The sequence below is a fragment of the Acanthamoeba castellanii genome (assembly GCF_000313135.1).
Source record: "Acanthamoeba castellanii str. Neff unplaced genomic scaffold scf7180000084682, whole genome shotgun sequence".
Lineage (NCBI taxonomy): Eukaryota > Discosea > Longamoebia > Acanthamoebidae > Acanthamoeba > Acanthamoeba castellanii.
In genome coordinates this window covers 119,964-142,593 of record NW_004457265.1, presented here as the reverse complement: position 1 = coordinate 142,593, position 22,630 = coordinate 119,964, and the positions used below count along the sequence as shown (strand labels likewise).

General features: G+C 58.7%; 8 protein-coding genes and 1 pseudogene across 8 annotated transcripts in view; 2 read left to right on the top strand and 7 right to left on the bottom strand.

Moving 5' to 3' along the window:
- Positions 1-5,958, bottom strand: part of ACA1_122380 (serine/threonine kinase) — a gene marked incomplete at both ends in the record, with an annotated part of 6,554 nt that extends 596 nt beyond the window's left edge. The window contains 18 exons of the mRNA XM_004333441.1: positions 36-475; positions 577-836; positions 944-1,630; positions 1,725-1,924; positions 2,003-2,161; positions 2,256-2,372; positions 2,451-2,573; positions 2,660-2,820; positions 2,894-3,104; positions 3,192-3,382; positions 3,542-3,558; positions 3,634-3,797; positions 3,891-4,186; positions 4,291-4,414; positions 4,514-4,999; positions 5,081-5,327; positions 5,481-5,829; positions 5,907-5,958. Coding sequence (XP_004333489.1) covers positions 36-475; positions 577-836; positions 944-1,630; positions 1,725-1,924; positions 2,003-2,161; positions 2,256-2,372; positions 2,451-2,573; positions 2,660-2,820; positions 2,894-3,104; positions 3,192-3,382; positions 3,542-3,558; positions 3,634-3,797; positions 3,891-4,186; positions 4,291-4,414; positions 4,514-4,999; positions 5,081-5,327; positions 5,481-5,829; positions 5,907-5,958 — 4,284 coding nt within the window. The remainder of the gene's footprint in view (positions 1-35; positions 476-576; positions 837-943; positions 1,631-1,724; positions 1,925-2,002; positions 2,162-2,255; positions 2,373-2,450; positions 2,574-2,659; positions 2,821-2,893; positions 3,105-3,191; positions 3,383-3,541; positions 3,559-3,633; positions 3,798-3,890; positions 4,187-4,290; positions 4,415-4,513; positions 5,000-5,080; positions 5,328-5,480; positions 5,830-5,906) is intronic.
- Positions 5,959-6,674: 716 nt separating this feature from the next.
- ACA1_122370 (Short chain oxidoreductase) lies at positions 6,675-7,811 on the top strand (the record flags this gene model as incomplete). Its single annotated transcript, XM_004333440.1, is given in 6 exon segments — positions 6,675-6,755; positions 6,835-6,932; positions 6,943-7,280; positions 7,359-7,481; positions 7,566-7,627; positions 7,719-7,811. The coding sequence occupies 6 exon segments, from the start codon at positions 6,675-6,677 to the stop codon at positions 7,809-7,811; spliced, it is 795 nt and encodes a 264-aa protein (XP_004333488.1).
- Positions 7,812-7,945: 134 nt separating this feature from the next.
- Positions 7,946-11,796, bottom strand: ACA1_122360 (leucine rich repeat domain containing protein; the record flags this gene model as incomplete). The annotated part of the gene is made up of 12 exons (XM_004333439.1): positions 7,946-8,461; positions 8,526-8,640; positions 8,840-8,949; positions 9,016-9,144; positions 9,248-9,406; positions 9,449-9,475; positions 9,504-9,692; positions 9,771-9,895; positions 10,008-10,443; positions 10,523-10,563; positions 10,644-10,818; positions 10,942-11,796. 12 exons carry the CDS (start codon positions 11,794-11,796, stop codon positions 7,946-7,948), a joined length of 2,877 nt encoding a protein of 958 aa, XP_004333487.1.
- Positions 11,797-12,702: 906 nt separating this feature from the next.
- On the top strand, positions 12,703-13,506 carry ACA1_122350 (uncharacterized protein; the record flags this gene model as incomplete). The annotated part of the gene is given in 4 exon segments (XM_004333438.1): positions 12,703-12,845; positions 12,915-13,322; positions 13,339-13,384; positions 13,435-13,506. 4 exon segments carry the CDS (start codon positions 12,703-12,705, stop codon positions 13,504-13,506), a joined length of 669 nt encoding a protein of 222 aa, XP_004333486.1.
- A 1,052-nt stretch (positions 13,507-14,558) lies between these two features.
- Positions 14,559-17,387, bottom strand: ACA1_122340 (annotated as a pseudogene).
- A 373-nt stretch (positions 17,388-17,760) lies between these two features.
- On the bottom strand, positions 17,761-19,177 carry ACA1_122330 (uncharacterized protein; the record flags this gene model as incomplete). The annotated part of the gene is made up of 8 exons (XM_004333437.1): positions 17,761-17,810; positions 17,891-17,965; positions 18,053-18,124; positions 18,195-18,320; positions 18,552-18,603; positions 18,673-18,831; positions 18,896-18,978; positions 19,144-19,177. 8 exons carry the CDS (start codon positions 19,175-19,177, stop codon positions 17,761-17,763), a joined length of 651 nt encoding a protein of 216 aa, XP_004333485.1.
- Positions 19,178-19,275: 98 nt separating this feature from the next.
- On the bottom strand, positions 19,276-19,841 carry ACA1_122320 (uncharacterized protein; the record flags this gene model as incomplete). Its single annotated transcript, XM_004333436.1, has 3 exons — positions 19,276-19,472; positions 19,589-19,656; positions 19,768-19,841. The coding sequence occupies 3 exons, from the start codon at positions 19,839-19,841 to the stop codon at positions 19,276-19,278; spliced, it is 339 nt and encodes a 112-aa protein (XP_004333484.1).
- A 35-nt stretch (positions 19,842-19,876) lies between these two features.
- Positions 19,877-20,790, bottom strand: ACA1_122310 (uncharacterized protein; the record flags this gene model as incomplete). Its single annotated transcript, XM_004333435.1, has 4 exons — positions 19,877-20,007; positions 20,112-20,193; positions 20,348-20,542; positions 20,638-20,790. Coding segments are annotated over 4 exons (561 nt in total), but the record flags the coding sequence as incomplete, so codon positions are not given.
- Positions 20,791-20,902: 112 nt separating this feature from the next.
- Positions 20,903-22,532, bottom strand: ACA1_122300 (tetratricopeptide repeat domain containing protein; the record flags this gene model as incomplete). Its single annotated transcript, XM_004333434.1, has 9 exons — positions 20,903-21,036; positions 21,123-21,225; positions 21,353-21,426; positions 21,507-21,583; positions 21,659-21,728; positions 21,801-21,919; positions 22,029-22,102; positions 22,208-22,376; positions 22,444-22,532. The coding sequence occupies 9 exons, from the start codon at positions 22,530-22,532 to the stop codon at positions 20,903-20,905; spliced, it is 909 nt and encodes a 302-aa protein (XP_004333482.1).
- Between the last annotated feature and the right edge of the window lie 98 nt (positions 22,533-22,630).

The following is a 22,630-nucleotide window of genomic DNA, read 5'->3' as shown; positions in this document are numbered from 1 at the left end:
AATGAGAGGCGGCGACATGTACCGATGAAGAGGACGATGTTGGGGTGGTGCAGCTGCGAGAGGAAGGCCATCTCGGCCCTGAACTCGAGCATGCATCGCTCGTCGAGCTTCTGCTTGATGAACCGCTTCACCGCCACCTCGACGCCCTTCCACCGACCGCGGTACACGACGCCGTAGGAGCCCAGGCCCACCTGCCGGCCCATCTGGATGTCCTCGAAGTTGATGATCCACCGGCAGAGGTTGGCCGACGTGAGGAAGTTGTCTTCGTGGTAGGCAACGTCCGGTCGATGCGTCATCTGATACTCGTCGTCGCCCGTCTTCGTTGGTTCCACCCAATCGTCGTCGCGGTCTGCCCGGCCGCTTCCCGAATGGCTGGTCCCGGTGCCAGTCGTCGACGACGCATCGCCCATCATGACCCCGCCAAAGAACCGGCCCTCCAGCCCTCGAATCTTCAGCTCGTACACCCGCTCTCCTCCTGACGAAGGGCAAGACCACAGAAAAGTAATGATGAGCGAATGAGCACTCAGTGAGATGCAAGATATCGAGTCGTCGTAGCCGTTAGGAGCGCAGTAGTACCTGTAGCTCCAGAGTCGGGCGTCTCAATCGTCCCCAGCGCGATGATGCGCTTTCTCTCCTTGCCCAGCGGCGTTTCTCGGGCCTTTTCGTGGGCGGCCGCGGAGAGGAGGACCTGTCCGCCGTGGCTCCGCGACGTCAGGAACGCTGCGTGGTTGACCACCGGCCCCAGATATTCCAGGCGTCGGGTCATCGGATCCCTCACCGTCTTCGCATTTCCCACCGCCACGCCCATTCGGACCCGCGGGCCGTTGAATAGCGTTCTGAGCAAGTACAGAAGAACGAAGAAGAAAGAAAAGCGAAGAACGAAGCAAACAGTCAGCTTTTTCTTCCATATCGAGGGCTTGTGCTAGGAGGGATGAAACAGTACCGTTCGTCGCCTTCTTCAGCCGCACCGGGATGTTTGAGGAGAGATTCAGGCCAACTGGCGTGAAGAAGAGCCGCCTGTACATCCATGCACCACTCCAGGGCGTCTTCGATGTGCTGGAAGGCGAGGCAGAAGGACCCCTCGCCCGAGTTGCGGTAGCTGTCCTTGCTAAAGGCCACGACCTCGTACCCGTTGTGCCGCTTGAGCGCGTCGCGTGCGATTTCGTTGTGCAGGATCGTAGCGTCGCGCATGGCGCTCGGGTCGAACTCCCACAGCGTGGCCGAGCAGGTGATGTCGGAGAACACGATGGCCACCTCGCCGCGCGGCGCGTGCTCCGCCGTACCGTCCAGTCGCCCGCCCATGGGCGCCTTGGGGTCCGATTTGCTCGAGGCCGAACCGTAGTCGGACGACGTATCGGAAGACTTGCCCGCACGAACGATCCACGACGCCAAGTGGTCCTTGGGGCCAGACGCGATGGATGATGAGGAGGCGGTGGAGGAGTGACTGGACTGGGTGAGGGACGAGCCGGACATGGTCACGAGCCGATTCATGACCTCGAGGAACGTAGGCCGGATGGTCGGATCGACATGCCAGCAGTCGGCCACCAGCTGTGCGTACTCTGGCGGTGCGCCGGCCGGAATGGGCGGTCGTATGTTGTCACGGATTACCGCCACCGCCACACCCGCAGGCCTACACACACATGACACACCACGCCAGAGAGTGTTACGGGCGCGGTGGACTTACGGGCGACGAGAAAGAGAAAGTGATGCGGGGGCAAACATACGTCATTCCGTAGTAGGGCTGCTCGCGGGTGAGAGTCTCCCAGAGGATGATACCGAAGCTGTAGACGTCGGCCAGAATGTAATCGATCTCGGGAGCCTCCTGCAGTACTTCTGGTGCCAGCCACTGGACAGTGCCCTGCACGTCCTTGACCACGCTCTTGCCCAACTGACCCTTGAACTTGGTCAGCCCAAAGTCTCCCACCTGCCACAACCACGTAACAATTCAGGTACATACGTCAGTATCAGACGGTCATCAACGTTGGAAGAGGTCATCCGGTACCTTGACGTTCCATTTGTTGTCGAGCAGCAGGTTAAGAGACTTGAGGTCGCGATGCACGATGCCCGACGAGTGCAGGAAGTGCATGCCCTTGGCCGCCTGGTAGGCGATCTTGCAGATCAGCGCAAATGGCAGTTCCGGCACCAGTTCATTATGCAGCAACTGCACGGCCACACGACAGAAAAAAATGAGACCAGGTGTACTTGGTAAGTACACGCATGAAGCCCCAAGGAAATTGAGATTAGGGTCTGGGTACGTCATATAGGGAGCCGAGCGCCATGTACTCCATGACGATGCACATCTTGGGTGGCTTGGTGCAGGCGGCCATGAAGAGCACCACGTTGGGGTGCCGCAACGCCGTCATCACGCGCACCTAAATAACACACGCACGCACGCACACACACACACACACACACACAGAGAGAGAGAGAGAGAGGTGAGGCCACAATACCAGTTGGGACAAGGTCATCAGGCTCACCTCCTCCCTGAAGTTTCTCTCCATGTCCTTAGTCACGTCCTTGGAGGACATCACCTTGACGGCGACCTCAGTTCCTTTCCACACTGCTCTGTACACCTGGATCACGACAAGTAGTACCACCACCGTTGGTGACCAGAGCTTTTGTGGCGTGAAAGATGCGCGCAAGAGGAAAGAAAAGGTACCTCGCCATATCCGCCAGCACCCAGAAGGTCCTGCAGCTCGAGCTCCTCGAAGTTGATGGACCAGTCATCATGCACGCGCGACTTGCGCACGAAGAAGAGCAGGCAGCAAAAGAAGATCGCCAAGAGCAGCACCAGGAGCACCACTATCGGAATGATCACAGCTGCCATCCCACACATTCGATGGTAAGTCAAGAGATCTCCGATCGCTGTTTGTGAAGCGTGCAAGTGTGGTACCGAGGGCGATGGGGAGCGCCAGGTCACTGCTGCCAGAACTGGAACTCACGACTTCCTGGCAGAATTCGCCCGTCCAGCCTGAGTTACATACGCACGCCTGGTTGACGCATGTGCCGACGTCGTTGCAGAGTACACCGTCTTTAACGCAGCCGTGGACGCTGCTCACGTGAATGCCGTCGCACGTCAACGTTGTCAGCTCTGTTAACACAATCTATATAGGTGACACGCACGCACGGCGGAAGTGTGTGTCAGTAAAAAACAAACGCACAAGTCGTTGGCGTGATTTGTACAAGTGTACCTTCTTCATGACCGAAGCCATGCTGGCCGTCGTTTGGCCGAAATGGCCGGCCACCTGCGAGGCGAGCGTGCTGGTCTGTGTCCACAGTATCCAATCGGCCAATGCTGCGGCCTTATCACAGTTCTTCATTTGCGTACGAAGGACCATGACCGATATCACCGTGGCGATGGGCCAGCTCTCGTTGCTTTTACCTGTGTTTTGCCAAAGTGAGAATAGATTTCAGATATCAACTATGTGCCGAACGTTTACACAAAAGGTGTGAAGAAGACGGCAGGACGCACCCAGTAACAGATTGGTGAATTTGGTCGAGGCACCAAAGTCGTTGAGCGCCGAGGCTACAGATTTCGTACCTGGCGATACCACGCCTCTGCATAACACACACAACACAGTGACCCGGGAAGTGAGTATGATCAAAGGAAGGCTGGGTTGCAATGTTACGCACGTTCCGGCCAGGTTAACCAGCGACGCGGACTGAAGCACGCGCTTCTGGAGAACGGGGTAGTAGGACCAGAAGGCGAACGAATAGCGATTGGCGGCGAGCAAGTCAGGCACGTTGGTCGATGGCGTGACAATGCAACGGCTGGTGTTCGCGACCGGGAAGTTGACCTGGTACCCCGCACCCACCTGGTGCAGACAACCATGCACCGAAACGTAGGTCAGCCGTTGCCTAGATCACGTGCTGCGTTTTGTCAGGCGTACCGTGGTGTTGAACTCGGGCACTGTGCCGGCCAGGGCCGAGGTGGCCAGGAAATTGCTGACCGACGACATGTTCTGCACGATGACGTAGATGGGCTGGTTGGGCAAGGTCACGCCGGGGTTGAGGGCGGCGATGGCCGAGTCGTTCCAGTGGCTGATGTGCGCCAGGTAGATGTCGCTCAGGATCTGAAAGTTGAGCACCAGCGGCGGCTTGCCGAGGAGCTCCGGCAGGTTGTAGGCCGGAACGACTGGCGAGGCCACCGCCGGGAACAGCACCACGTCGGGCATCGCCGCAGATTCTGCAAGGTACAAAAAAGTTTGAGTTTGATTACGGCAGCTGCAACCGTGCGAGCGTGGAAGGTGCGGTGATAGTGGTCACTGTCGTGGTGAAAGATGAATGTACCGGCGTCAGTGAGGCCGACAGCGGTGACGCCAAAGTCCACGTCCTGGGCCGTCATCTCCGTAACTGCGGCGTTGTCGTTTGCTGGTAGTACTTGACGAGGAAGGTGGAAGAAGGGTACGAGCTCCTGTTGGTGGTGGTGGTGGTGGTGACAGCCCAACACACGATCAGCGTCAAGTTAGGCCACAAATCCCAGATAATAATGATAGTGGTAGTGGTGGAGAACATACGCCCAGGCGGAGAAGAGCGGCTGTGGGCTGCCCACGCCGAGCAGCACTGCGGTCTGGAGCGCTTGCGCGCCGTTGGAGCAGCCGACGGTCTCCAGAGAATCGACGAAGAGCTTCTGGAGGTTGGTCACCAGGGCCGGGAAGAACTGCGCGTTGGAGAGGCTGATGGCGTAGTCGTTCATCTGCGTCCAGCTCAGGAAGAGCAGAAGGTTCTGCATCGGCGAGCAGGCCAGGGTGCTCACGTTCTTGTTCAGCACCACGTACTGCAGGTAGGCCAGGGGCCACGACGCCGTCCCGTTGCCGTTGAAGATGTCGGCCGCCTGCGCGCCGCTGTCAAAGATAGCTCGGTAGTCGTACATGGCAGCCTGCACCGAGGCCGTCGACGGCGCCACCTTCTTTCCAGCGCGGTTCACCATCGATGCGAAGGTCGTGCCCGCGCTCTTGGCCGCCGCCCAACTGCTGATGGTCATGCTTCCCACAGTCGCCTGCACTTCCACAACCACCCCCCCCCCGTTAGGGCACTCCAAGATTGGTGAAGAAGAGAAAAAAAGATTTGGGGGGAAGACCTTGACGCTGGTGAGGGCGGAGGTGGTGTTGGGGAAGACGACGGCATTGTTGGCCAGGCCTTCGAGGTGGCCACCGGCGGCGGCAAGCGCAGCGGAGAAGGAGGGGTCGACCGCGGAGAGGGCGCGGGCGAAAACTGCGTTGAGGCCGAGCGAGGACGTGCTGCGTAACGCGAGCTCAATGTTGAGTGACGGCAGCAGGGCAGCCACGGCCGGCGTGTTGAGGCTCGCAATACGCGAGTCATTCCAACTGCGTCGCAGCCACCACCACGCCCGGTCAGAAGTCAAACACAATAAATAAAATAATGCAATGATCAACATGAAAAACAAGCAAACAAACAACGGTTGATCATCAAACGTCAGTCACAGGCCGTCATCTATCAAGCTAGGCTAAAGGTGTCACCTGGTTATGGAGCCCATCCAGATGGCGGCAAGGGTGGGCAGGTCCAGGTAGAGGGCGTCGACGCCGGGGGTGAGGTAGCCGGCCAGGTTGTAGCTCACCACGATGGCACCGCCGGCGATGGGCAGCTGCATGGACCGGAGGCCGGCGAGGGTGCTCGAGTTCACGGGGCTGTCGAGGCTGACGAAGTCTATGAGGCCCAGCTCGTAGCTCGCCTGGGCCGTCGCGGTGTCAGCCTCCGAGTACCCGATGCTCACGCTATCAGTGTTGTAGGGATAATTGGCCGCCCATGTTGTGAAGAGGCTCACCACGCTGCTTGACCCCCCTCCGTACAGTTGATCGCCCACCACACCTAAGATCATAAACCCAAAGTCAGCAGACTGACTCTCTTCTTAGGGCTGCGAACATAATAGGCGACAAGCATCGTACCGGTGCTCAGGCACAGGCAGGCAAACGCGATCCACAGTGCCAGGCAGCGCATGGTCCGTGGTTGCTGCTGGCTCTGAGAGTTGGGTAGTGGTGGACAGGAGTGTGCTCGCAAGGTGTGCCGCAAAACAGAATAAAGAACGAAAGGATGATGTTATGATGTTGGTGTGAATAGGAAATGGGGGCCTCCTTCGGTGGTCGTCGCACAAGGCTGGCGCTGAGCCCTGTGTGACCTGCTGTCTGTTCTCGTCCCGCGGGTGAACAGATCGACGAGGACCCAAAACCAGTCTGGTGCTCCCGCCACCAGTGGATCCGGTTGGTGCGAAATTTGGCACTCTTGGGGTCATGACAGAAACAATCAGTTTCGGAACGACCCAGGCAAGGACGGCAACAAGGAGGGAGGCCTTCTCCAACCGACCCACAGGCGGGCGACTCCGACTGAACCATCTCTGCAAACCGACCAGGTGGTAGAGTGCAGGCAGCAGAGGAGAGTGCAACCTTGACCCGTCAGCTCGCCCTCGGATGTGGGTGGCGGGCGCCCCAGCACAACCCGCTGCGAGCCCCGACGCGTCAGATCTCAGTCCTCCTTCCTCGAACCTAAGCGCCCTCTGGCCTACACTCTTTGCCCACAGCCACGGCAGTGCCTCTGAGGCCGGTCTCGGAATTGAGGTCCCTCGGCCAGTACGGTACGATTAATTTGAGAAAAACCAGCCGTTTGGATTCGAACGCGCGTCTTCAAAAACCAAAAGGCGCAGTGCAGTGCGGCGCAGAATGGCCATTGCACACATCCACACCGCTCACATGAAGACCGCACTAGTCACTGGCGCCTCTCGCGGGATTGGCCTGCAGCTGGTACACTGCTGTACCCCATCCTCCCCCCCCCTGCTACACAAAACAAAGCCTTCCCCCCCCCGTATGCCAATGGCCACAGGTGAAGGAGCTGCTGGGAGAGGGCTACGCTGTGGTGGCCACTTGCCGGGCGCCGGCCACCTCCACCGGCCTGCAGGACCTGCTGCACACCCGGCAGCGGTGTCGGCAGCGGCCGCTTGCTGGGCGTGGTCCCACTGGACGTGAGCGACGGGCGGAGCGTGACGGCGGCGCTGGCCACGGTGACGGGCGAGCTGGGCCTGACTTCGCTGGACGTGCTCATCAACAACGCCGGCGTGGCCACGGCCAAGCACCCTGACGAGCCTGTGCTGGAGGCCACCGCGGAGGACATGCAGAGTGTGTTCACCACCAACGTGGTCGGCCCCATGCTCGTGACCCAGACCTTCTATCCCCTCCTCCTCGCTTCCTCATCATCATCATCATTGGCCTCGGCGCTGCCCAAGGTCGTCAACGTGTCCTCGCGCATGGGCTCCATCTCGCTCTACCAAGGTGAGCCACAGAACATTCATTGTTTGTTTCGGTTATTTATTTATTATTATTTATTATTGTTGTTATTTATTCATGCAGACATTTCGCGAGGAGGAGCGACGTCGGCTTCGTACAGGGTGAGCAAGGCCGCCCTCAACATGCTCACGAAGTGTTTTGCCGTGGAGCATGCCGACGAGTGCATCCACATTGCCATCCATCCTGGTATCCCTCCCCCACCTGCCAACCTCCAGGCGAACGCTCCTCGAGCTCTGTTCCCACCACGCACGTGTGCTGCTGGATGTGCAGGCTGGGTGCAGACAGAGTTGGGCAGTTCCCACGGAAGGAAGCCACCGGTGACGCCCGAGCAGGTGCCTCCCAGCCTGTCCTCTTCCTCTTTTTCACGTTTCTTGAGCAGACAGTGAGAGCTCACTGTGCGCCGCCTTTTTTCACTTTGGAAAGAGCGCCAAGGGCATCGTGAGCGTGCTGCAGGGACTGAAGAAGGACGACAACGGCTCCTTCTTCAATTTCGATGGCCAGCAGCTCGCCTGGTGAGAGAGCTTCCCCCGAGTGCCAGCAGATGATGGCCTCTCGTCTTGTACTCCTGCGATCACCATGATGATGATGATGATGTACAAAGAGGTGTTATTGCCTTACTTCCATACGAGTTACAAATGTGGAGGGCACGTCTAGGAGGCGGCGTCGTAGGTGGTGAGCTGCGCCAGCAGCCACGGCGCAGAGGGCACGATGAAGGCCTCCTTGGCCATCATCCCGGCCGGCACGTGCACCAGGACGCCCCACGAGGCCAGCACCTTGAGCGCGTGCGCCTGCTGCTCGTCGGTCGCCACCCCGCACAGCGCGCACAGCTCGGCCCACGCGTCCATCCCCATGACCGGTCCCTGGACTCCGTCGCTGCCGCCGGGCGCCAGGAGCAGAGTGGGCAGGCTGGCCGTCGAGCTGCTCGTGTCAACGCAGCTGCTGCCCAGGATCTGCTCGAGCTGGTGCAGGCCGCGCTGTACGGGGCGGCCCATGGGCCTGACATGCCGCAGCGCGATGTCGACCAGCACGGGCACCAGCGCCTTGAGGTCCTTGTTGCCCTTGACGCTGAGCAGGTCGACCAGCGCCACGTTGAGGTCGCCCCGCTCACGGTCGCACTTGGCCTTCAGGTCGGCCACGATCTCGCGGTGCTGGGCCGGCGGGAACGGCTGCGCGGCGCAGGCCAGCACGACCACGGGCGATCGCGGGGAGTTGGCGCGCAGCATGGCGAACCACTTGGCCAGGGTGTCGGCGTCGATGGCGTCGAAGCGGATGGCAATGGATCACCACCACCTCGTCGGTCATGAACAGCCGCGGCAGCAGCGCCTCTGGATCCAGCATCGGCCGGCTGAGCTCGCTGGCGAAGCTCCACACATCGAGCGTCGGATTGACACCTGATAATCATAGCTCGGCTTAGACCACCTCTCCCACACGCACACGCACCACCGCACACGCACACGAAGATGAAGCTGAAGACGGTGGGTTACCTGCAGGAAGGAGGCCGTGTTTGATCTTCAGCGTGGTGGTGGCGATGGCGAGCGATTCACCGGCGGTAGCGCCCCTTCCCGTCGATCGCCTTGAACAGCTTGTCCTTGTCGTCGTCTCCGAACAGCACCACGCGCGTGCGGAAGCACTGCTCCTCTCCTTTGCCCAAATCCTGCGCGTGCGTGTGCGGTGAGCGAGACGTGGGAGAAATCTAAGGCCGCCCGAAAGGCGGAGGAACGGGGATGCAGAGCTGTACGCTGAGATAGAGAAGAAGCTCGGTGAGCTCGAGCTTGAAGACGTGACGCGGTGGGTCTTTGATGGGGTTGTCTTCCATGTAGAGCTGCTCCAGCCGGCTGCAGTGCCCAACCTGTCCACCGACCGATCGGTTACAATAATACACTACGTGTTGTGCGTGCGTGCGTGCGTGCGTGCGGTGTGTGTGTATGTGTGTGTGTGAGGATTACGCGTACCTGGGGCGGAAGTCGGCTGAGCTTGTTATCGACCAGGTGGAGCAGCTTGAGCTGACGCAACCAGCCAACCTGCGGCGGCAGCTCCTCGATCTTGTTGTGCGAGACCAGCAGCTTCTCCAGCTGCACGAGCCGGCCCAGGCTGCCCGGCAGTCGCACAATCTTTCACCGCACCACGCCAAGCCAGTGAACACACACACACACCATAAGCGTCTCCTCCACCGACGAGAGCTACAGTACAACTCGGGCGAGTGAGTACCTGGTTGCCGGTTAGGTCCAGCTTGACGAGCTTGGTGCAGTTGTCGAAGAAGCCGGGCGGAATGGCGGAGATGGCGTTGTTGCTGCAGTCGAACGAGCGTAGGTGGGCCAGCTGGGCGATCTCGTCGGGCAGGCTCCGGATCTTGTTGGCCGAACGCTGAGCCTCCACCACGTTATACCAGTCTTGACCCTGCGCACAGCAAACAACCGAGTGAGGAATCACAGCGATCAACAACGAGCGCTAAGGGGGGGTAAGGAGATTACGCACGTTTCCTATGTTGAGCACCCGGAGGCGTGTGAGCTTGCCCAGCTCTGGCGGCAAGCGCTCCAGTCGGTTCGACTCGAGGTACAGCTCCTTCAATCGATACATCGCTCCCATTTCCTTGGGCAGCTCTGCGGACACCACACGACACACAACACAACACAACACAACACAACACATAACCGATGTCAGCGCGAATGTATGCCTCGCATTCCAAGGGAAAGGCCGGGCGTGTGGACGCACCTTTGATGAGGTTCTCGGAGTAGTCCAGGTAGGTGAGGCCGCGGAGCATGGAGAGCTCGCCCGGGAAGGCCGACAGCTGGTTGGCCCGGACCACCAGCTTCGTGAGCCCGTCGAAGTTGGCGAACTCGTAGAGCTTCTCCGGGAGGACCTTGAGGTCGCGCCCGGTCCAGTCGATCTTCCGCCCGTACTCCTTGGCGTAGTTCTTCTCCTTCTCGCGCTTCTTCTTCTCCTTTCGCTTCTTCTCCTGCCGCTCGCGCTCTGCGTTGTACTGCTTGTCGGCCTCCTCGCCGCCCGGCGTGCGCGACGCCTCGGGCAGCTGCCGAAAGGACGTGGAGAAGTCGAACAGGCTGCCGTTGCCGCTGGCCTTGAGACCCTTCCCGAACACCAGCGGCGATTGGTCACCGCTCGGCGGGGACTTCATCCCTCGCGAAGCAGCCTGCACACAACAGATCAGCAACGCCCACACAGCACGCGACAAACGCTATGAAGAGTTCGAGAGAGGAGTGGATGCGCACCACGGTGATGGCCCTGATCCAGCTCCACTTGGATTCTTCGTCTACAAGCAGGTGGCGGTAATACAAACAGAGCAGCGCGATGAGTCCAAGAGAGACAGCAGCCAGAGCCGTGTGGGCGTACCCAGAGCCGAGAGCTGGAGCGTCTTGCGCGGCGTGCAGAGGCGGAAGCAGTGAGCGCGGTCGTCGGATTCGGGCGCGGGGAGGGTGCTGGCGTCATCCAGCCACACCGATCCCTCGGGACCCTTGCCCTGCGCCGTCGTGTCCGCCCGGGCCTTGTAGTACAACAGCTGCCTCGTCTGCGGCCGCAACACAAACCAATAGCACACCCAGTTCTGCGGCACACGACACGCACGACACACGGCGAGATGTCAGGAGCGAGGAGACAACCATCAGTCCACACGAGCGCGAAAGCTTCAGACCTTGCGCAGGGCGGCTCGCTTGTGCAGCCACCCGCTCTTTTCGCTGTTGTCGGACGACCCGCTCGGACCCACCGCTGCCAGGCCGCCGCCGAGGCTGGAAAACGAGATCTCGCGCTTGAGGCCCGAATCGAAGCTGGTCGACCGCCGCAGCAGCGCGCGCTTGGCTGTCAGCGCGTCGTTGCTGTCATTGTTCGACGGCATCTCCTTTTCGCTGGTCGTGATGGGCTGCAGAGCGTCGAAGCTGGAGGTGAACAGGATGGAGCGGTTCCTGAACAAGGCCGGCGGCGACGCCGACGGCTCCGCGAACTCGTCGCGCGCGGTGTGGAGGAAGAGGATGAAGTGGCGCGGGTCCTCGCTCCGGCAGTCCACCCCGTCTGGGCACGGCTCCCTCTGCTGCTCGGTCTCCTCCGACACGTCCAGCAGCTGCTCGCCCGCCGTCGCCGTCGCTCCTGCCTTCTCTCTTTCCTCCTCTTGCCCCTGCACCTCTTCGTCGCTTTCGTTCTTTTCTTCGCTTTCGTTCTTTGTTGTGCCGTTTTCTTCTTCTTTGTCGCCATCCCTGGGCGAGGTGGGAGTGGGCGAGGCGGTACGTTCGCGCGACAGAAGAATGGCGCCCTGTCGCGTGGGCGCTCCGCCCGACGCCGTCACCGCGGGCCGTGCCCCCCAGAGTGGGGCCGAAGGGGAAGAAGACGCCGCCGGCGAGGCAGAGGGCAGGAAGGTGGCGGCGCGCTCGCCCCGGGTGGCGCTGCCCAGAGCCCAACCGGCTGGTGTGGTACTTGAGGCGCCCCCTGGCCGAAAGATGAGGCGCTGGGAGGCGAACATGAAGGTTCGCTCCTTCTCGGCCTCACTCAACAGCATGCTACGGTCGTCGCGGTGGCGCCAGGGACCTTCTGGCTCCCCCCCTTCATCTTTACCTTCATCTTTGCCTTTGCCCCCTTCTTCTCTTTGTGGTTGTTCTTCTTCCATCACAGTTGGCGGCTCCTCTCCAGGTGATGCCACCTCGGTCTTCTCCTCTTCCATGTTTGTGTGGGGTGTTGCGTGTGTGTGTGTTGTGTGTCGTGTGTGTGGTGTGTCGCTGGCCACACAAGCCACCAGTCCCCAGGGGAGTGATGCCACGGGGATCGCTTATTGCCCGATCGTCCCTGTTCCTGTTGCGTCGGACAGAAAGGTGGAACGACTTCTCCAAAATGTATTGACGTCATGCTGGTATCAGATTGAAAGATTTATTCAACAGAGATGTGCAAGATAACATTAGAATCTTGTACTTCGGGAAGTGTCACCGTACCTGTAAAGAAAGGGAAAAGAAAGGTGAGTGAGTGCCGAGTGTGTGAATGAGACATGAGGCGAGATAAAGCTTTGGGAGGAAATGAAACGGTGTTTGAATCAGAGTGGAGTGATTTAGTTTTAATTCAGAGAATCTCTCAGTGGTTTGTCTGTTGTATTATCATCAGGCAGCAAACCCAGCTTCCATAAGCGACGGAGGAGGGATGTTTTACCTTTATCAAAAGCCAATTGACATGCGCCGGAGAAGGATCCGATCAACCTGAGAGTTGAGAGACGTTAGCGAAATGGTGTAGGGAGAGGAAGAGGTGAACAGAGAGGGAAAAATGCGGTGGCTTAGAGATGCGTGAGTATTTATCTTCCTTATTGTCCCGTCCAACATCAGCAATACTCCCAGTGAAGAGACATGAGCCGAAGGAACGCATCAATTCGGGTAAGGCAAAGTTTTTTAATCATCGCCACATCGGAGGAGAGCTCCGAGAGATGTACAGGGATCTAGATGAAGGCAGTGCGTACCTGGGCTGTGTGGTCTGGTGCGAGGCGCGGGAGAAGAAAAGTGAGCGGGCGGAGGCACAGGAAGAAAAAACCACGTCCCAGGCTTCCCTGGTTTTATCCCGGCACGACAAGTGTGCTGGAATCGTGCACAAGTCCACTTTCCGACGGGACAGACCCTGATTGGCAGTGTTCCTGTGCAGACTCCTCCACCACACGAAAAGAACTTCTTCAACCAAGAACGCCACGAATCTCAGCCTGGTGGCGATCTGCAACAGCGAGCCCACGTCGAAGAGCATCATCGCTGGTGCGATCAAGGCGGTGGTGTTCGGTGTCGATCCGACCAGCGCCACGAGCGACCCCTTCGGCAGCGGGTATGGCCGGTGCTACAGCGTGGCCCTCTCGGGAGCCGAGCTCTGCCTGGCCTACTACATGGATGCGCTCGACCGCCCGACCTACGCCTTCTACCACAAGCTCGATGCGCTGTTTGAGCTCTCCGTCGCCAAGGCCCTGCACACGGGCAAGCTCAAGCTCGAGGCCCTCGGGCAGCGCCTCCGTTCGAAGGGCCTCGCCGTCGATGTCGTCATCGACTGCGCGCTTCAAGTCGTCGCGTGAGTTCCAGGCCAGGTCGGCCCACCAGAAGTGCGAGCTCGTGACGTGGAGGCTGATGGAGGTGTGCGGCCAGTCGCTGATCGAAGGCGCGGACCACTCGGGCGCGATCAGGGCAAGGCCTACACTCTGAAGCTCGACGACGCTGGCACGCTCGCGTTCACCATCAACATGGACGACTACTGATTCTCCGCTCTACGATTTCTGCAACAAGCTCCAGGCCCAGCTCTGCTTCGCCGACGCCCGCCGAGGGTACACAGCCATTTCCCCCCTCACCACCGCACACGCGCGCCACCGCACACGCGCACAATTCACATTGAACTGCTTTGCCTCGCGTACGCATTATGCACCGGCGCTGGAGAAGTTCGCCAAGCGGATGGAGGCAGCGGGCAAGCCCGTCGCTCTCTCTTTCGATTGGCCTTGAAACCTCACCGAGTTCGACAGCGCCAAGTCTTCCGTCAACCAGCACGCCCAGGAACCGCGCCTTACACGCCATGCGTGTAGTGTCGCCTTTTCACCGATTACACGCGCGGTCGTGTGTTATGGTGCCATGTGCGGTCGTGTGTCGTGTGCGTCAGTCGGTGCAACTTGTTTTGGACCCACAGGCGAGGCGGGTTGGCGTGGCGGCCAATGCCGTACTCACTCTCGGCCTCTGTGCGTGCGCTCAACCTCAAGCTCGCAATCGAGGCCCGCCTGCCGCCAAACCACCCAATTCACGGACGGTCCACTCATTCGCTCTTCTCTCTTCAGGCCGTGGTGGTGGCGGAGGTGAACAAGAAGACAGCCAATGCCGAGAAGAAGGTCGCGGCTGCCCTGGGCAAGCCGATCGCGATCAAGATCGATTGGGACATCAGACTACTGTGATGCGTATGCGTTGGCCAGGCCGACGCCACGGGACGACGCTGGTGGTGAACATACGACTCGACTTCGGTGCCAAGTGAGGCTGCGGTCCGGTGGGTTTTGTGCCCCGAGCTCGCTGCCGCCAGGGAGCGTGAGGAAGTCAGCCGCATCCAGGGCCGCTAAGAAGCAAGCCGACAAGCTACAAAGGTACGAGCGCGATCTGAAGAAGCGCAAGGGCAAGGGCGGGCACACGTGCCAGCTGTGCAAGGGCACGGCCACTGCCCACCTTCCCGGCCATCAGCTCCATCGACTGCACCCGCGACATCGCCCAAATGGTGTAATACCTAAAGGATAAAAAACAAAAAGAAATGCTGACACGTCAGCTATGACCTTTGCGTTCAGCTTCTACTGTCGTACTCGGCCACCTCCTGGTATTCGTCCACCAAGTCACGCACATTTGAGCTGGCTTCGGCGTACTCCATCTCGTCGCACCCGCGGTCATAGTACCTGCGACCCGAGCATGAACATGGAACACGCACACCATAAGAAAAAACATCCACATCTACGCGCGCGGAGTGAGGAAAAACTCGTACAGGTAGGCTTTGCGCCTGAACATGAAGTTGAAGATCTCCCACGAGGCCTCCAGGGAGTGTCGCACGCTGGTCGAATTGGAGACGAGCGTGCAGCTGCCTCGTGGCAGGCGACTGCCTTGCTCGCCCGTGGTCGTGGCCGTCGCAGCTGTCGTTCCCGACGTCAGCCTCACGGCTACCGAAGGACAGGCTCGGTCGCGGGTGCCACCGCCCGAAGGAGTGCTTGGCATTGTCGGCGACCCAGGGCGCATACCACGGCACCACCACCTCATCGCGTCTATCGGTCGTCGTCGTCGGCGGCTCGGCCTCACCTCCTTGGCCTTCGGCGGCGACGGTCGTGGTGATGTCATGCATCTGCGCCAGGGGCTCCTCGATGCCGCTGACCACACCAGCGCTGCTGGTGTGCGGCTCGAGCTGGAAGTGCGCGTGCGAGGCGAGCAGGCGGCCCGACACCCACTGCTCCCGGGGCGCCAGCAGGTTGCCGTAGTAGTAGAGCGTGTCCACCAGGGCGCGCGGGGTCATGGCCGCCGCCGGCTGCCAGGAGGGCACGTGGTTGAGCGAGAGGAGGTGGAGCCGCGGATAGGGCACCAGCGTGTGGGCGAGGCTGCGCAGCGAGCTCGGCGCGTAGTTGCCCTGGCGCGCGGGGAATCGCAGGGGGTGCGTGACCTGCATTGGACCGGCACAAGCAATCAACAGCGGCGCGTGAGTCTGTGGTATGATCCTTGGGTGTCAGCTGACTATGGAGGACCAGACAACAACGTACGCCGGCGAAAGCGCGGGCGATGAGGTCGATTGGCTTGGTCGAAGGCCCGCAGAGGCCGCGGGCGCGCTACAATCATTAAAAGAAGAAGGAAATATCAGATTTTGCTCACCAGCATAGACAAGCACTAGAGCGAGCGACAAAAAGGCACCTTTACGCTGACGTAGAAGCACAGATCCGCGTTTTCGATCAGCTGGTGCAGAGTGAGGACGATGTTATCTGCACACCAGCCAGGTCCCATTGGTGTGAGATGATCCAAGCAGTATTGTGTGTGTGCGTGTGTGCGTGTGTGCGTGTGTGCGTGTGTGCGTGCGGCTAGAGACGAAGGACCCAAGAAGGGGAGTCACACATACAGGGGCCAACGGCGAGCGGCATATCGGGAGCGGGGATCACGGACAGCGTCGACATCATAGTGTCGGGGTATTCCTCCCGCAGGCGAGACAGGAGCAAGGTCGTGAATCCGCCGCCACAGGCACCTTGAGCCACCCACCCAAACAGTCCAACCAGTCAACACACGTTTAGCACCACATTCTCGGCATTATTTGGTGTGGTTGGGGTACCCGCAACGTCGTGGAAGAGCTGGAAGGCTTGGAGCGTGTCGGCGCGCTCGGCCTCCCGCCTGACCAGGTCGAGCACATCGTCGAGGGACTCGGCGCCCTCCAAGTAGTGGCCTTGTGACCAGTAGCCGTGTACTGTATGGTCGGTCGTGTGGAAGCAGCTGAGTGTGGTGGAAGTGGTCACGAACGTCGTAAGAGTACACCATCACCGCGCCACCACCCTCGCACTCCACACCCGCCAAACGCACTTTGATCGGTCGAACAGAACGCTGGAGGGATGCTCTGAGGTCCCCATGCCCGGGTACTCCAGATCGGCGAAGACCGCGCGGGCCACCACCGACTGATCGGACCGGCCTGTGAGAGAAAGCGCACATCGCAGGAATCGAGGCCTTAGGCGAACGCAGATCATCATCATCATCATCACCGTCGCCATCATCGTAACTCGCTCCGCCTTCCGTACCGGGATCAGACTCCCTGAAGTGCGAGCCGAGACCGTAGAGCGCGCGAGGCGGTATCTTGTGGTTGAGCGTCAGGCCACCGAGTCCCGCCGTCGCTGCAGCCGAGGGAACCAGCAGGTCGTGCTCGAACGCCACCTGCTCCACGTACGACGCCAGCAGCGCCTCGCCTGCGAAGTCCTGAAGAATAAATGACGGTGTACGAATAATTATAATAATAAAAATAAACAGTATAAATAAATAATAATAAATAAATGGTATAAAAAGAATAAGTAATTAAAGGGTGCACCGATGATGCCGCTGCTGATCTGGATGAGGGGCGATGGACCCAAGGGGCCAACGTTGCGCACAGGCTGCCGCCAGCGCTGGCGAGACAGGAGGCGCCATTGGTGGGCGATGGCGGCAGCGCGCAGGGGCGCAAAGGGCGGCGGTGCAGTGCTGGCCACGGCCCCAGGGTTCACCTCAAGCGCAGTCACAAACAAATATTTGTTTTTATTTGGCGAGGATGAACCTGAAAATGTAGTATGAGAGACATTATGGCTGGCAGCCCACAAAGGCCCACATGATGTGGTTAAGGTAGAAGAAGGTGTTGGTCGCCTCCATCTCCTGGAGCGGCTGCAGGCTGCGCCAGGGATTGGGCTGCCCTGGCAGCATGATCCTGGCCCAGGCTCTCTGGGCCACCTCAGTGTCCTTCTCCCACTCCTCTGCAATGCATCACAGTACACACACAACACAGTTGATACAGGTATATAGCAACACATACATGATGCCCAAGGTGAGCACCATGGGTGAAGGAGGTGAAGACAGCAGGTATGCTCTTGTCAGCCAGCAGCTGCAGGGTGGGCAGCCAAGTGTTGGTGGCCATGCATGAGAAGGGCTGCTCATGCAGGCCTGCATTCAGCCCAAGGACCAAATCCAGTTGTGTGAACTCACCCTGGATGGCCATGGACCCAAGAAGCCTCATATGTGAGATCACTCCACTATAAACAACAACCACCCAATCCCTGTGGGGTGGGAGAGTGGTACTGATGTGGCAAAGTCATGGTAGAAGGCCAGATGGATGCTAATGTTGAGTATATGTGATTTGTTGCCCTGGGCATCCCTACAGGGCACTTGCATTGGTACCATCAGGTGGTGGTCCTACAGTGCCACAGGGTGGTACAGCAGTGGTTAGACACCCCACCATGCACAGTGGTAAGTGGTGTTGTGGTGCTGACAATGTACATGCAGATATTGAGTCACTTGAGGGCAGGCAGACAGTGAAGAATCTCCAGGTACTTCTCAAACCCTGGGTCAATGGCGTGTCTCATGAGTCAGCCAGAAAGCAGTGAGTGTGGGTGGGCCACACAGATAGTGACATGTATGTACTGATGTACTTGGACCTGATGGTCATGCCCAGGAGGTGAACGCAGAGCATCGCTGCGTCTTGCAGCTGCATGCTTCCTGAAAGGTCATGTGGAATTGTTATCAGTTGCATTGCTCTAGTAAAAATCATCTAGTGAGTATTTAAGTGTGTGCTGCACACAGTACCAATGACTTGTTCCAGGGCATGAAGGACTGTGAGCAGGATTGACAGGTAGCTGGTCACCATCGCCTTTTGTGCTGCGCAGTGAAGGTTAGGGCGGTCAGTAGGCCTCAAGACTTGAATGGCGCTAAACAAGACAGGTGGTACCATCGGTCATCGCTGCTGCGGTGTGGCCGCCCCGCCGCTCAAAGTAGCCATCCCAGTCCGCGGGAAGGGCCTGGTACACTGCCTCGGGCGGGAAAGACATCCCCAGATAGGGCTCGCCCGTTTGGGCTGCGTGTCGCTCACATTCCTGCAATAGCTTGTACGATGGGCACGCCTAGATAGAGGCCAACAACACGTGGACGTGTCAGCGTACACCACCGCAGCTGCAGGGGCGAGAAGGAGAGTTGTTCGACAAACGTACGCTGACGTGTTGCTGTTTGGATTCGGTGTGGTTCTTGTGGTGTTGGCACCAGGAAACGAGGTGACAGCCCTCGCACGGGCACAGCACAACTGGCGCACTTTGCGGTTTGATGGGGTGAATCCCGCCCTCGAAGCACACAACGCACTTGTCCTGTCACGCGCACACGCACACGGGTCAGCACACCTTGACACAGAGGCGGGACAGTCAAAGGGAGGAGACCTGAAACATGATGAGTTCGGACTCGTTCCGCTGCAGCTCGCGCCGTAGCATCCGCTGCGCCATCTGCAGTTCCATGCGCTTGTGCAGTGTGAACCGGAGCGCCTCCTCGCTGCCCTCCGGCGCCACGTCGCCCAACAGCCTACGCACCTCGGCCACGCTCTGCAGTGGCACAATTAGGGCACCAGGCGCGCATTCGCCGCGTGGCCGGGGGTGGGGTGCGTACGGGTGAGGCCAGTGGTTGCTGGCGGAGGGCGTGGATAGTGCGACAGATCTCGCGGTGGTGAGCAAAGTCGAGCCTCTGGTGGGCTGCGCCACAGTACCATGTCGCTCTACACCTGCCACACACCAAGAGCTTCACCTTCAATGCACATTCATCTTAAATGAGCATTTCAAACAATCAAGGGCCACAAGAGGAGCTACGCACAGTGGAAGAAGCTACTATTTTACACAGGTTGCACGTATGCGGCATACTCCGTGCCAGCCCCGCGAACGCCCCGTCCTCCATGGTGGTCCTCAAAACAAAAAGCAAAAAAAAAAGAATAACAGAATAAATAAAAGAATAAAAACAACATTTATTGCCCACCAGCCGGATCTGTGGCGAGGTCACTTGTGGGCAAAGGCGAGATAGAAGGCCGCAAGGTTGAGGGTGATGTCCTGGCGGGGCAGAATGGTGATGTTGGCCAAGTTGGCAAAGGGCATCACTTGCACGGTCGCGATCCCAGCAGGAGCGATGTTGAACAGCTTCATCTGCTGGTTGTACTTGATGGAGGAAACGCCCCGCGCACCCGGCACCGCGTACTCTGTTTTGTTGTTGTTGTTGTTGAAACCACAACATCAGCAGCAACATGTTAAATGATGCGCGTTGCACCGTGATACAGCCATATCCCAATAAAATGCGCATAATAGCAAAGCGTACTGTAGAGCCAGCCGGCGTGCGGGCTGTGACTCGCATCGAACAGTTTGTTCGTGCCCAGAAAAACGAACCTGCGCCGAAGCCAAGAGAAAGAGAATGAGGGAGAGAAGAGAGAGGTCATTATCTGCTCGTGGCAGCGGTAACACGCGAGAGGGGCCGTGGAGGAGGAAAGGGATGCGCACCTTCCGGCCATGCTCCCCTGTATACTGACGATGGTGCCGTCGCCTCTCATAGAAGTCGACCCGCCGTTGCTCATGATTTGATAGGTGACCTAGTGGTGACCAAGTGGTGTTAGTTGATGGTCTGCCTGGAGAACACAGCGAGGAATTGAAATCGTGCCCCGTCGAATTGGAACGTGGTCGCTCCCCTTTCGTTGAACTTTACTGTGACGCTCGAGTTGCCCGACCAGTGGTTCACATCGCCTGTGCACCCCACACGCACGCACGCACAAAGAGAACTGATCAACAGAGCCTAAAATCGAAGGGCAGAGGGTGGGGGAAGGTGGGGAATGGGAAGGCTTCCTTACCCCTGGGGTACTGGCACCACCTTAGATTGGGCAGCGCTGCGGCCAGGGAGTAGACATCGGCAAAGGAAAGTATTTCCACGTTCTGTATTAGTTGAGCCGGGTAGCAACATTAGTGACACACCACACCGCACACACCGCACATACCGCACAATCGCATTGCACGTGCGCATACGCGTAGACACACACCCAAACACAAAGGTCGATCGAGGTGGTGTGTGAAAATCAAAGGAGCGTACAGCGAAGGAGACGTTGACAAGGCTGGTGAGACGTTGGGTAAAGGCCCCGTAGAGAGGGTCCTTGGTATACCGGCCGCCCAAGAAAAGCGTGGTGAGCTGCGAGGGGAGGACCTCCACCACCTCGTCGCCCACATCCGCGTACTGGAACTTGAGCGTCGTAAGCGCGGGGCATGCAGTCGCGACTGCCGCCAGAACCTACGCAGCAGCAGAGCAGGGCAGTTAATACAAAGCCCAGCGTCACATCGACTCTCGCCGGCGTTGCTGAGAGAAGGGGATGTGGCCGCACGTACCTCCTTGTTCACGGCGGGGAGCGAGGACAGGTCGAGGTCAGTGAGACTGGGCCAGGTGTCAGCTTGATTCTCGCCGTCCTTCTGAAAGAGCTGCAGCAGCGCTTCGTTGGTGATCGCCTTGGTGCCCGCCAGCGAGAGCGTTTGGAGTGATTGCCTGCGCGGACGGAGCCAATGAGTTTGAAACAAAAAAAGAAAAGAAAGAGAAAAGGAAAAAGAATCTCCATGAGGCCTCATCCGTACCGGTGAACGGAGCCGCCCAGGGCCTTCAAGAGCTCATCCCCGAGTTGCGGGCACTTGACCAGGTGCAGATGGAGCAACGGCTTTGGGTGAGCGAGCAGCCAGTCCCGAACTGTTGCCTCGGCCGGAGAAGGAATCGCGCCCTCCTCGGCCAAGCCGAAACTGCACGCCGCAGCGATACACGACACGAGTTAGAGTTGGCTGAGAGTCAGTGCAGAGCGTTGGCGCGAGATCAGCCACGCGCTTACTTGAGAAGAGTCCGGTCGCGCTGGAGGCATTGCCGGCCACCACGTTGAAGACAAGGTCGCTGATCGTCGGGAGTTGTCCCAAATGAATTTGTTCAAGTTTGGCCTGCGCGCAACGCCGAGTTGAGGTGAGCCACTGATCAGGACGTGACACACTTGACTATCACCAACGGTGGCACGAGAAACAAATTGCAAAATACAAAAAACGCACAAGGCACTACGTAGAGACGTACAAACTCATGCACGCAGAGCTTCTTCAGGTGCTCATTCGACTTCGTCAAGCTCCAGAGCAGCTTCAACGTGCTGTCTATATGATAACGGCAAGTCAGTTTCTCAAACGTTGCGATAGGACTAGGATTCGAGGGAGAGGAGGGTGCTGGTGCGCACTTTTGCTGTGCCCACCGCTATGGGACAGGAAGGAGATCAGATGGCACAGGGCTTCGTATGATGCGTAGTTGTCAGGCCTGGAATGAACGTGACTTAGTAACCAAAGCGAGCATTGGTTACTAAGTCGCAAGGCCCAGGGGCGAGGCACGTACTTGATGGCGAGCGCCGCGCCGTAGAGAGACCCGGCCTCATCCACAAACTGCTCATACTCCTCATTCTTGTCTGGTTTTGCGCAGTGGAGGTTGTGAACACTAAGCCTGCAAGTCACAAACTGAGTGAACAAAATAAACATACCTAGGGCACTGGTGGCGCGGTCCAGGAGAATATCGCCGAGGCGAATCAGCGCTCCCACATGCTGCGGGTCGCATTCCAGAGCCTTACGGAGAGCGATCTCCCGAATCTTACCGTCAGTGCTGTAGCATTGACATATGCGTTGTCAACAACACATCACGTGTAAGTGTGCATGTGCGTGTCGGTGTGTGTGCGAATAACTCTATCAATGAGGCTGGGGGGAAAACGCACTCTGATGAATCGGACGAAAAGAATTTTGTCCCATAGGTGCTGGCGAGCTTGACATACGCTTCGGCATCGCTTGGCTGTAAGGAGTTTTCTCGAGTTAACAACCAACCACCAACCACCAACCACCAAACAACAACAACAACAACAACAACCACCAAACAACAACAACAACAACAACTCACCTCTGCCGCAATGGCTTCCTGGTACTTCTTGCGTGCTTCGTGATCTTCGCCCCTTACCAGATGGATGTCGCCCAAGCCCATGAGGCACCTGACGTTTTGCGGGTTGATGTTGAGCGCGGTCTGGAAGGCGATCAAGGCGCCCGACAACGCCGATTGGTACTCCGCGTCTCTGAACAGATGGGGTGGGCCTGTCAGTCAGCGAACATGCACTGTTGGCTGGTACAAAGGTACGGTACCGGTGGTAGGAGTCCGGCTTGCACTCTTTGGCGCGCGACACAAGCATGTCGCCCAGCGCGACGACCGTGTCGGCGTCAATAAATGGCATCTTGCGGGCGGCGATCTGTAGTAACCATTTATAGTAGAATAAGAAAAAAGAATATAAATAATAATATAGTGCGGTGGTGTTGCTGTGGGGCTGGGATA